At 51.6% G+C, this 10,741-nt stretch overlaps 1 protein-coding gene across 1 annotated transcript in view; it reads right to left on the bottom strand.

Moving 5' to 3' along the window:
• Window positions 1–730: 730 nt before the first annotated feature.
• CACNG2 (calcium voltage-gated channel auxiliary subunit gamma 2) overlaps window positions 731–10,741 on the bottom strand; it is a 47,479-nt gene continuing 37,468 nt past the window's right edge. Inside the window, exons 2-4 of the mRNA XM_035551974.1 lie at window positions 5,069–5,152; window positions 1,586–1,726; window positions 731–1,266 (exon numbers count right to left, since the gene is read on the bottom strand). Coding sequence (XP_035407867.1) covers window positions 731–1,266; window positions 1,586–1,726; window positions 5,069–5,152 — 761 coding nt within the window. The remainder of the gene's footprint in view (window positions 1,267–1,585; window positions 1,727–5,068; window positions 5,153–10,741) is intronic.

Raw genomic sequence — 10,741 nt, 5'->3', positions numbered from 1 at the left:
TGGTTGCCCCCCCTGGCACCCCAGGGTCCCCCGCAACCCTTGGGAGTCCCAGGACAGGGGAGTTGCTGCCAGTCCAGCCCCCCCTTGCTCCCCCAGGAGCCTGTGTTGGGATAAAGTAAGTGGGAAACAAACCATAAAATTAATGACCCCCCCCCAAAATCCAAAGAGCTGCCTCCTCCTCCTCCCACATGGTTTATTGTCGTTTGCTATTTCTTGGTTCCCTTTTATATTTTTTTTTTAAATCTGTTTTTATTAAATGTTAAAATAATGGTACATGGGAAATCATGCATTTTCTTTTAAATTTATTTCTATTTTTTAAATCTCTCTCAGTTTTAAAGTTTTTCTTTTTTTTCTTTTTTCTTTTTCTTTTTTTTTTAAAGATTTTTTTCACTGTTGTTCCTTTCCTCGCGTTTCCTTTTTTTTTTGTTTGCTCGCTTGTTTCTTTGTTTGTTTTTTGTTTTGTTCGCGTGCTTGTTTGTCTGCTTATCTGTTTGCTCGTCGGCCGTTCTTTTTATTTTTTTGTTTCCGCGTGTGTTTTTTTTTTTAGTTTTTTTTTTAAACTTTTATATATATATTTTTTTTGCGATTGGAAGGGCCCCACCCCAGGGGCGCTCGTGCCTCCTCCTCCTCCCCACCCCGCCGCCCCCTGCCCTCGCCCCCCACCCGCACCCTGTCCCACCCCCCATCCTCCTGCCTCCTCCTGCCCCGCTTCCAGCTCCTGGCGACGGCTTCATACCGGGGTGGTCCGGCGGTTGGCTGTGTTGGTGTGGATAGAGTCCTTGTTCTCCTTCTGGATACAGTTGTGAACCTGGAGGAAGCTGTTATCCCTGTCGGAGTTGTAGGTAGCGGTGGGGGTGGTGGTGGCCTTCAGCGGGTCCCTGCTCAGGGTGTACATCGAGATCTCTGTTGATGGGAGGGTGTTGAACCCTTTGATCCCGACGGGAGAGGCATCCCTGGAGTGTGAAGGCTCAGTGGAGCGGGAGCTGGAGCGGCTGCGTCTCTGGTAGCGGTACCGGTAGCTGGGGATGCGGGTGATGGCGGAGGACTGGAGGTAGTCCGTGGCGCGAGCGTTGGCGCGCAGCTGTTTGTGCCGGTCTATGAACATGTGGACGGCCAGCACTCCCACCATCTCAGCTATAATGAAGGACAGGGCCCCAAAGTAGAAGGACCAGCCGTAGGAGTAGCTGTTCTTCTTGGAGTCGCTCTTCGAGGGGTCTCCAGCGTTGGCTGATATGTATACGATGATGCCAATTATATTACTCAGACCTGAGAGAGAGGCGGCCATCAGGAGGACAATGTGGCAAGAATGACCCGGGGAGGGGGTAATGGGGGTCCCCAGCCTCCCCACTACTGATGGGCTTCACCACAGCTTTCCTCAGCCATGACCCTGCTCCTGCATCCCTGCACCGCTCTCCCATGCCAGTCCCCAAAAGCCACCAGACATGGGGACACCCTCTCCCCACCACGGTCTCATGTACAGAGAGGTTCCTCGGAGGTTGTTGTCTGCACCCCTAGGAATGCTCATCAGGGCTGGGAAACACAGCCCACCCGTGCCCCAGAACCCGTCCCGTGCATGTCCCGTTACCTGCAGACACGAAGAAGATGCCGGCACTAAGAATGATGTTGTGTCGGGTTTTGTAGAACTCGCTGGCTGCAATGCAGAGTCCACCCATGAAAAGCAGAATCACACTCAGGATCGGAAAAATACTAGAGGCTCTAACAGCCCCTGTGGAGGAGAGAGGGAGAGGGACAGAGATAACAGCGCACGTGTCAGAGAGAGGAAACGGGGGTGAGGAGGCAGCATGGGGCGAAGGGGGACCGGAGGGCGCGAGTGCGTTTTGTAGGTGTGGGGAGAATGAGGGGAGTAATTCAGGAGGGAGTAAAAAGGGGGAGAGAGAGGAGAGAAAGTGTGCCATAGGAAGAGAGCGGTTGCAAGCAGCTCTCGCTGAAGTTGTTGTGGCTGGAGCAGGGAGATGGAGGCTGGTGGAGCTGGGGGCCTCCCCTCGCTGCCTGCCTCCCGCCTTCTCCCCAGCTTTTGGTGGGACCATGGGTGGAGGAGAGCCCTGGCACTGACGCTGCTCAAGCCTGTTTGTCAAAAAGCATCAGCCCCACTGCATCCTACAGCACCACTCGGTCTCAAAACATCCCCAAAATGCACCATCCTCTCAGGGGAAGAGACTTTTTCAGGGCTGGGAAGCAGCTCCTGGTGCCGTGTGCTGCTCTGCAGCTGCAGTGAGGGCTGAGGAGCAAAACTCCAAGCCCTGCGTGCCGGCACACAGGGCTTTATCCTGGTGATTAAACAACTGGGCTCTTTCCAGAGGACAGGGATGGGTGCATGTGTGCCAGCTCCCACACACACGCGCGCCATCGGTCGATACAGAAGAGCTCAGCCAGCAGAGGGCAATGGCACAGATGCACGCAGATGCTCGCACAGGCATGCACAATGTACCCCAGAGCTTTGGGGGGACTTGCACGTATTTGGGCAGTCTGCATCAGTTTGTGTTGCTGATATCCTTATTTTTTATGACGGAGGTTTTCCTTCCTCCCTTCCCAAGAGAAAATAAGCTGTGAAGTGTGAAATGAAGCCTTGCTTGGTAAAGAAAGGTATCAGACACGCTGGTGCAATTCTGCTTGTGGAGCAAAGATTTGGAAGAGGGATGAAAGCCAATCCCTCCTTGCCTACAAGAATGAACCTTACCGATGTTACTTTTCATGATGCAAGGAGAGATTGTGCTTCAAGGACCCTGCTGGTGTCGGGGTCCCACCAGGCAGACAAAATAGGCTTTTTGTGGGGGGCCCTAGCCCCCTGCCTGCACATAGGGAATGGAAAAGACAGGGAGAAAACCTCTTGCTTGCTTTCCAGTTCTGCCTGGCTGTGTTTCAGGGAATAGGCGAGTGATAATAACCTTCTTAATAGCTTCTGGAAGGCAAGGCAGGATTCGACAAGGCGAAGCTAAATGGCGGTGAGCAAATATCAAGCAGACATCCTCTGTTCGGAGGGTTTCTAGAGGGATGCTCACAACCCCACCCTGACCTCATCGGTTTTAATTGGGTCTGAATTCTGAAATTCCCATCTGCTGGGAGAACTCAAGTTACTGGCTGACATGGGGAGCTGCAGGCACCATGTGAAGGGTGAGGGCAGCTCCTGCCTCCTGCCCCTCTGGAAGACCATGCAAGCAAGAGAGGGGCAGGATCTCATCCGGTCTTCTGGGATCCTTGGGGCTAAAGAGAAGAGGATTTATGATGGTGTTTGGATACTCCCTCATAGCATCTGATTGTTTTCTAAGTCAGATTCCTCCTAGCAAAGAAGCACAGAGATGCTGCTGCTTCCTCTCTAACTGGTGTTTAATTTCCAGAAACATAAGACACCTTCTGTAGATGGCTGGCAGGCATAAAGTCTAAGCCCTTCTAGATTGACCATGGACCCTGTCCCACAATTATGCTGGTCCTCCAATCAAAGGAATCACCTAGTTTGATAATAATGAATACCTTCCCAGCTGCTCATGTCAGTACCTCCAGGCGTCACAGGTGCAGAGCACCCGAGGACCCCAATTTAGCAGTAGTCCTGAGAAGAGGCTGTTCGGTGACATCCCTGTCCAGCCGGGGCTAAGGCAGGAGAAGCCCCACTTCCCTCAGGAGTGACCCAAGGAGTCCTTAACTGACCAGCCAAATCCCCATTTGAACCCAGTTCTTACATGAAAAGGGTTCTGCCCTGGGGACACTGGGGACTGGTCCTGACAGTTTTTGCCTTCAGACCTTCTCCCCTCTGAGGGAACGGATCCCTCCTCTTGGGATGCTTGCCCCCTTCCCCCAGCTCTCCCTTCTGAAGTGCAGTGGATGCTTGCAGCTTCCTCGCTCCCAAACGACTGTGCAAAAGCAGATTTGTCCTTGGAGGCAGCCTGCACAGCTGCTGTGCCAAAACAGATCACAGCCGAGCCTCCTGCTCCGCCATGCAGGGACCACACAGCCATGAAGAGACCAAGGCTGCGGAAAGGCAATCTCCCCGGGTTATTTACAATAACAGTGGGCGAAGGAGCATTTGAGAAACCAAGAGGAAGCAGCATAAGAGCCTTCTCTTTTCACATACAAATGAGCTTTCCAGAGCCTAAATTATCTCTCTCATCTCTGCCGCAGGGCTGGGCCTCCACAGCTGGCTTCCAGCACACCTGGCAGACAAGGAGCAGTTCTGAGAGGCTGCAGGCCTTTGGAGACCTCTGGTGCTTCACCTTGGGGGGTCAAAAGCTCTTGGCTCAGGTTCCTGAAGGGAGAAGATCTCATGTTGTCAGAGGACATTGAGCTTGCAGGGAGAGGAACGGAGAGTGGGGTGGGGACACAGGAGGAGGTTTCAGCCGAGCTTAAGGAAGAGCAAGCTCTGCTCCCAGGGTGGGAGGAAATGGCGGCTTGCCATGGGCCTGCTCTGCAGGCAAGTGGTGTCTGGGGACAGGAGGCACATAGAGAGAAATGGGTGCTCCTCAGACACAGTCCAGGGAATTTCTTAAATCTGATGCAACCGGAGTATCAGGCAAGGGACTATAACCTTGCTCTGCATTAGGTGGGTGCACACATTTGGCATTCAAAGTGGGGATGCGGAGGGGAGTGCTGGTGGTCCTGTGCCCAAGCTCTGGGTGCAGAACCAGCTGCAACCATGACCTGCACTGGGGCATAGCCCCTGAACCCACTCCATGTCCCCAGGTGGCTTGTGCATTGGAGAGGGCTTCAGAGAGCGTTGTTGTCATGTGTCAGGCTGTGCTCTGCATCTCTTTGATGAATTTGGGTTAAAAGACTCCAGATTTCTTTCATAATTGGTTGCCATTAATAAAAATATGCCATTGGTTGTCACAACGAGTTAGAAACAGCAGGTCCCAGGGAGGTGAGAGTGGAGACAGCCGGGGGAGATGCAGAGGCTCAGGGGCATGGAGGGGCCCTGCCCACCCCTCACAGCCATCGCTCCCCCGGCTTCCCCAAGCCCCTCAGGGCCCAGAGTTACATTGCATTGCCTTCAGAGAGCAAAAGGCATCCGACGCTAGCACCTACAAGCAGTTGCAATGAAAAGGGCCCGTGGACTTACGGAGGAAATATTCTGCTGTATCGGCTTCATAATCTGCATCCTCAGGGAAGTGATCGATTTGCTTACACAGACCTTTAAAATTCCCTAGGGAACAAGAGAGAAAAAAAAGAACAAATGAGAACACCAGAAACCTCCGTGAAGGAACAACTGCCCTCTGCATTGCTCTTTACACCCTCCCTTCCTTTCTCCCAGGCAGCACCCGCGCTCATGTATCGACCACCAGATGCTCTCCTCTCATGCTCATACATAGATCTCCCTCTTATTCACACAGGATGGATGCAAACTTGTGTACACCCAGCGCTGCATCCCTTGCTTGGTGGTGGGCAGCACTGAAGACCTTGGCCATGGATAGACAGGAGTTGGCTGCTCGTCTCTGCAGGGGGCGGAACAGGGGTTGCAGGCTGGGTTAAGCGGCGAAGCACGCGGGTTAATATCCCTTCTGTTAGCATCCACTGGTGCAACTTCGGGTATTTGTGTAGCTATAGAAAAGCCCACTCTCCATTTGAATTTCACCTGGCGTGGCCTCGGTGGATTCCAGCAGTGCTGCATACAGCGGGCTGATTGTGTTTGTGCGGAGAAGTGTTTGTTCTTCTCAGCTGTGAATTTGCTATACCTATTCATTTCACTGGTGGGATATATTCCATTGTTCCAGTGTTGTACGAGAAGAACAAAAGCTCCTAATCTACTTTCCCCATATGACTGCTTGTTTTGTGTACCTTTACCAGGCCTCCTCTTGTGTCCTCTCACAGATTAAGCCTGCAAGAAGCTTGGCACGAGTGTGTGGGTGCAGCTCTGTAGCCAAGCACCCCGTGCACTGCGGGAGTCAAATCTACCTTAGATGAGAAGCTGGGCCGGTCACCTGAAGATTCACCAGTCTGATTTCCATACAGGGTCTTCTCTGAGCCTCTCTGCTTCTGTGGGTACCCTCTTTCACACACTCCATGACCAGCAAAGCCCTCCCACCAAGCCAGAGAGATCTGGCCAGTCCTTCATCGTCTGGGATTTCTACAAGTTTCTTATTTTCACCGTTCTTGTCGTTCTCCTCTTGAAATCAGCAATACTGCTTGAGAATGGTGATCATCAAGCATCGTCAGCATCACGACCACTGGTTGACCAGCCACTGGTTGACTAGTATCTTGAGGTATCAGGTTGTTCATGTTGGGACAGGGGTGGCTGTTTGGAAAGGAGGGATGCAGTGTCCACATGTGGTGCGTGGCTGGGCATGGTGGTCCCATGGGTCCCCTAACTGGGGACAGATGGTTTGGGTTAGAAGGGACCTTAAAGATCACCCAGTTCCAACCCCTGCCATGGGCAGGGACACCTCCCACCAGAGCAGGTTGCTCAAAGCCCCATCCAGCCTGGCCTTGAACACCTCCAGGGATGGGGCATCCACAGTTCTCTGGACAACCTGTTCCAGTGCTTCTCCACCCTCATAGTAAAGAATTTCTTCCTAATATCTACCCTAAACCTACCCTCTTTTAGTTTAAAGCCATTGCCTCTTGTCCTAACACTATGCTCCCTGATAAAGAGATCATTCCCTGATCTCTCAGGTATTTGGGCCTATCTGCAAGAGGGACCAAGCACAAAGGGTTCCCCCTGGGTTTTTCTCCAGGCCAGGCCTTGCTGAAGTCAGGTTTGGGATGCTCTGGGAGGATACACTGAGCAGATAGCTGTAGATCTGCTGGGTCAACCCCCAGGCTCGGCTCTTCTGTGTCCTGTTGGCTTGTGTCTGGTACTTCTGAGATACCCATCGCCTTTAACTGCTAGTTCAAAGAGCTTCCGTGAAGAGGCTAGACGCAACGGAGAGGAGTGTGTGTAAGAGGTAAGTAACAGGAAAAGAAAGTAGGAGCAAAGCCTCTCTGTAGACCTCTGAAGTGTTGTTCCCACAATGAACCTGTGGGCTGTGAAAGGAGGTTATTAATCACCCTTCCGCAGTGCAGTTACTTCATCCAAGTGTCTGCCTCTCAGCCATGGCTCTCCTGGAAGGAAAGCTTCACAGCCAAGCAGATTTCCCTGCCACACTCCCACCTGCTACTTGCCCACACAGTACCAGCAAGGAGGGCAGATACAGAGTGTGGCACAGCTAGCTGGAGGCTCAGGTGCTTAGACAAGGTGAGGTGACATGCAGGCTCTTTGAAAACTTGCTCCTGGTGCTGGATGTCCCATGGGTGTTACAGAAGTGGCTCAGCAGGGTGCTTGGTCATTGGGGTGTCCGACCCCAGCTTGTTTAAAATGCTGTGGCACTGAGGAGCTGCTCTTCATCACAGACCAATGTGCTGCTCTGGACTGGTCCACCTCCTGGTTCAGTCCTGCTGGTGCGTTGAGGGCAGGGTGGACAGTGCTGGTCCCACTGTAGCTGCTGCTTTGTGTGTGATACCAGCACAGAGCGCCGTGGCTCTGGATGACAGCAGTTTGTCTGTGCTACCACAGCCTCTTCTCCAATGCCTCCTAGCTCATATGGGCGATGGATGGAGAAAGGATGTAGAATTTAGGTCATTAATGCAGTGACTGGGAATAGGAGAGAACAAGATTCATTTTCTGCTCTGCCACAGGCGTGCTGCTAAAGCCATTTCTTATCTCTGCCTTGGAGGCCCACCTTGTGAGACAGGGGAACAGCACTGCTCTGTATGACATGCTATGGGGATGCACTCCAGAGGCCACGGGGTGGCTGCACGGGTGTTGGGGGCTGAGCAAGTGCTCAGGGTGCTCTGGGGATCCAGGAGTTGGACTCGATGATCCTTGTGGGTCCTTTCCAACTCAGATATTCTATGATTCTAGGCTAAGTGGTGGCAGCTCAGAAAAGAGCCTCAGGATGGAGAAGTCACTTCTGGCACCAAGGTGGCTCAGCAATTCTCTCATGGACATCCATGGCCTGCTGGGATAGTGGGACAGCCTCCCCAGCACCTGTGCCGGTGGAAAAACCTCAGCCATGCATGGGGAGGGGGATGAGGCTGCTCAGTAGTATTTAGGAGGTCTGATACAAGGCCCTTCTATTCCATTCATTTGCAGAGACCGGGAGGGAAGAGCCATGTGCCACACTACAGCTCCTGAGCAGGAGCACATCGTTATTTGGAAACCCCACTTGACACACCACTGTGGGGCTCCTTGGGGCAGCCTGATTTGGGATGTGCAAAGCAACCAAGCTCTGACTTGTCTCAGGAATGAAAAGCTGAGGATGCCTGGGTCCATGGAAAATACCCCTAATCCTAGCTCTCAGCCTTCTGACACGACAGCAAGATACCAGAGCAGCCCCCAAATCCCCTGGGTGTTATCGTGAGTCCTTCAGTGAGATCCCCAGCGCTTGCCTGTCACCTGCCCGAGCTTTGGGAAGCTTAGGAGCAGAGACAGCACGTTGGGCTGTGACCTGCCGTACTGCCAAGAGGGGCCGAATGTCTAAGGTGCACAGACATCAGCTTTGACTGAGCTTTTAGTCTCAGGGACCTCCTCCGATGCAGCCAGGCCATCGTTTGGGTACACACTGTCTATCCAGGGCAGCTGGCAGCCGCCGGCTCTGCTGCAGCGTGAGCCGGACCGAGTTACCCCCGATGAGAGCCCGGCTCGGTGCTGTTGATGGCACGGTTTATTTTTGTGCCGCTTTGTGCAGCCCTGGCTGTTTCAGAAGTCTTGCCTGCCTGCAGAGCGCAATCCACTGGCAAATAGTAAGTTCCAAAGAATACAAAGCTGCTCCCTTCCTGCAGGGCAGGGAGCGCTTTTAAACGGCCGGGACTGTACATCTGAAAACTGGGAGCCAGAGGGAGAGGAAGAGACGTCCAAAAGGAGAGAAGCAGACAAAGAGGGAAGAGAACAGAAAGACCTGTTTTCCCAGAATGATTTGTGATATTTCCATTTATGGGAAAAAGCAATCCACTGAAAGCTTTCCTCTAGCCTCCCTCTCTAATTTAGCAGAGGTTTTGGCATGGTGGCTTCTGGAGAAATAAATAAAGTGGCTGGATATAGCTGTTGTCTCTAAAAGCTTGGAACGACGGCGCGGTGTTAGCCAAGGATTCAGCACCTCTTGCTGCCACATGCTTCCTGTATCATTTTAGCAAGTCACTTAACCCCTCTCTTCTGTCACTGACAGTGGGAATAATGGTATTTCCCTGCCTCGGGGAAACAGCCTGAGGATATTTGTATTAAAATCATGAAGGTGATCAGACACTGGAGTCATTTAGGCCAGATAATTCTCCCCACCTTCCAGTTCAAATGTAACGTGCTCCTCCTTGATGTGACCTTCTCTCAAACAAATGCTGAGGCTGTGCCCATGTGAAAGACCTCCCAAATCCACCCTTGTGATTCCTGCCTTAGAAGTAAACCTTACTGCAGATTAAACTGATACTTGGTATTTACCTGTGAAACAAATGCATGAAATGACCCATGAAGGGCAGGTGGACAGTCAAAAAGCAAAAACATTTCTTTCTGCTCCAGGTCCCCATTTCTGAGCTGAGTCCCTTTGGTGCCAGGTGGTGAAGCTCAGAGCCAGCCTTCAGGCTGGGAGGACAAGCTCCAGAGCTGTATGGCAAAGTGTTGGCATGCCTGACACATATTGGCAAAGGATTTCCAAACCAGGAGTGGAAGTTTGTCATCACCATCCAGAAATGATGCTAGTGATGCTGACTCTCTGGTTGATGATGCTCAACCCGACAATAGCTTCAAGAGGAAGGAGTGAGGTTTCATGATGTGCCAAGAGAAGCACAGGAAACACCCTTTAAAGGCATTTTGACTCAGATCCACCCTTCCAAGGAGGAAGCACACAAAAGCACTCATCATTTGGGAAGATTTGGAGCTGGTGAAGAGTGCAGTGGCAGGGAGCAGAGAGAGTGCTCATGGGCATCTGCTTTTACCTGCCTGTGCTGATGCACCCTAAAGAAAAGCCAGTTTCCCCAAAGTGCTCTCTAGCTCCCTAGGATGGCAACTTATGAAAATTAGGCCATCTGTTCACATGTCTCAGTATGGATTTAAAGGCCTTGGTTACAGGTTGTAGGGTTATACATGAGGGATGGTTATTTTGAGGGATGGGGGCTTGAGGAGGTGCTGCTCTAGCAGCTCTGACCCTGCGCAGCAGCAGGTGATGCTGTGCCAGTGGCAATGCCTTTTGATTCAGGTGGGTAGCTTTAAGTCCAAAGAACCCACAGCTCTTCTCCTTAGGGACAGAGGAGCTTTCTACTATGAGGTGAAACTCAGTGGGGCGGCAAGTGGGGTCTGCAGGGCTCGCATCTGGAGAAATAGCAGAGATCCCATGAGGACAAAGGGCCATCCGAAATCTTGCCACCTTCCCATATAGCTGCAACGTGCCTGCTTTGATGTGGCCTCCTCCAACATAAACATGCAGCAGTGCATATGTTAAAAAAAAAAAAAAAAAAGAAAAAAAGAACACAAACAAAACCCTAGCAACATAACCAGTATGTTGCATACATAATTCTCTCCCTGGGGAGAGGATAAAAGAACAAACCACATGTGACTGATATCAAGCCCCATCACTTAATGTGCCACTGGAAATCATTCAGATATTGTGGTGAAGAAGACTGTAAAAGGACTGATGCAAAATAGAAATTGATCTTATAGTTATGAAAGAATATCCCCCCTGCCTACAAGGGAGAACCATTATACCAGCTCTCCTCGACGTGTTATTAATAATCATGTTTATTACAGCTGTTGCTAAGGATCAGATAATAA

Source organism: Cygnus atratus, chromosome 1, assembly GCF_013377495.2.
Source record: "Cygnus atratus isolate AKBS03 ecotype Queensland, Australia chromosome 1, CAtr_DNAZoo_HiC_assembly, whole genome shotgun sequence".
Lineage (NCBI taxonomy): Eukaryota > Metazoa > Chordata > Aves > Anseriformes > Anatidae > Cygnus > Cygnus atratus.
This window is presented reverse-complemented; position numbering and strand designations above follow the sequence as displayed.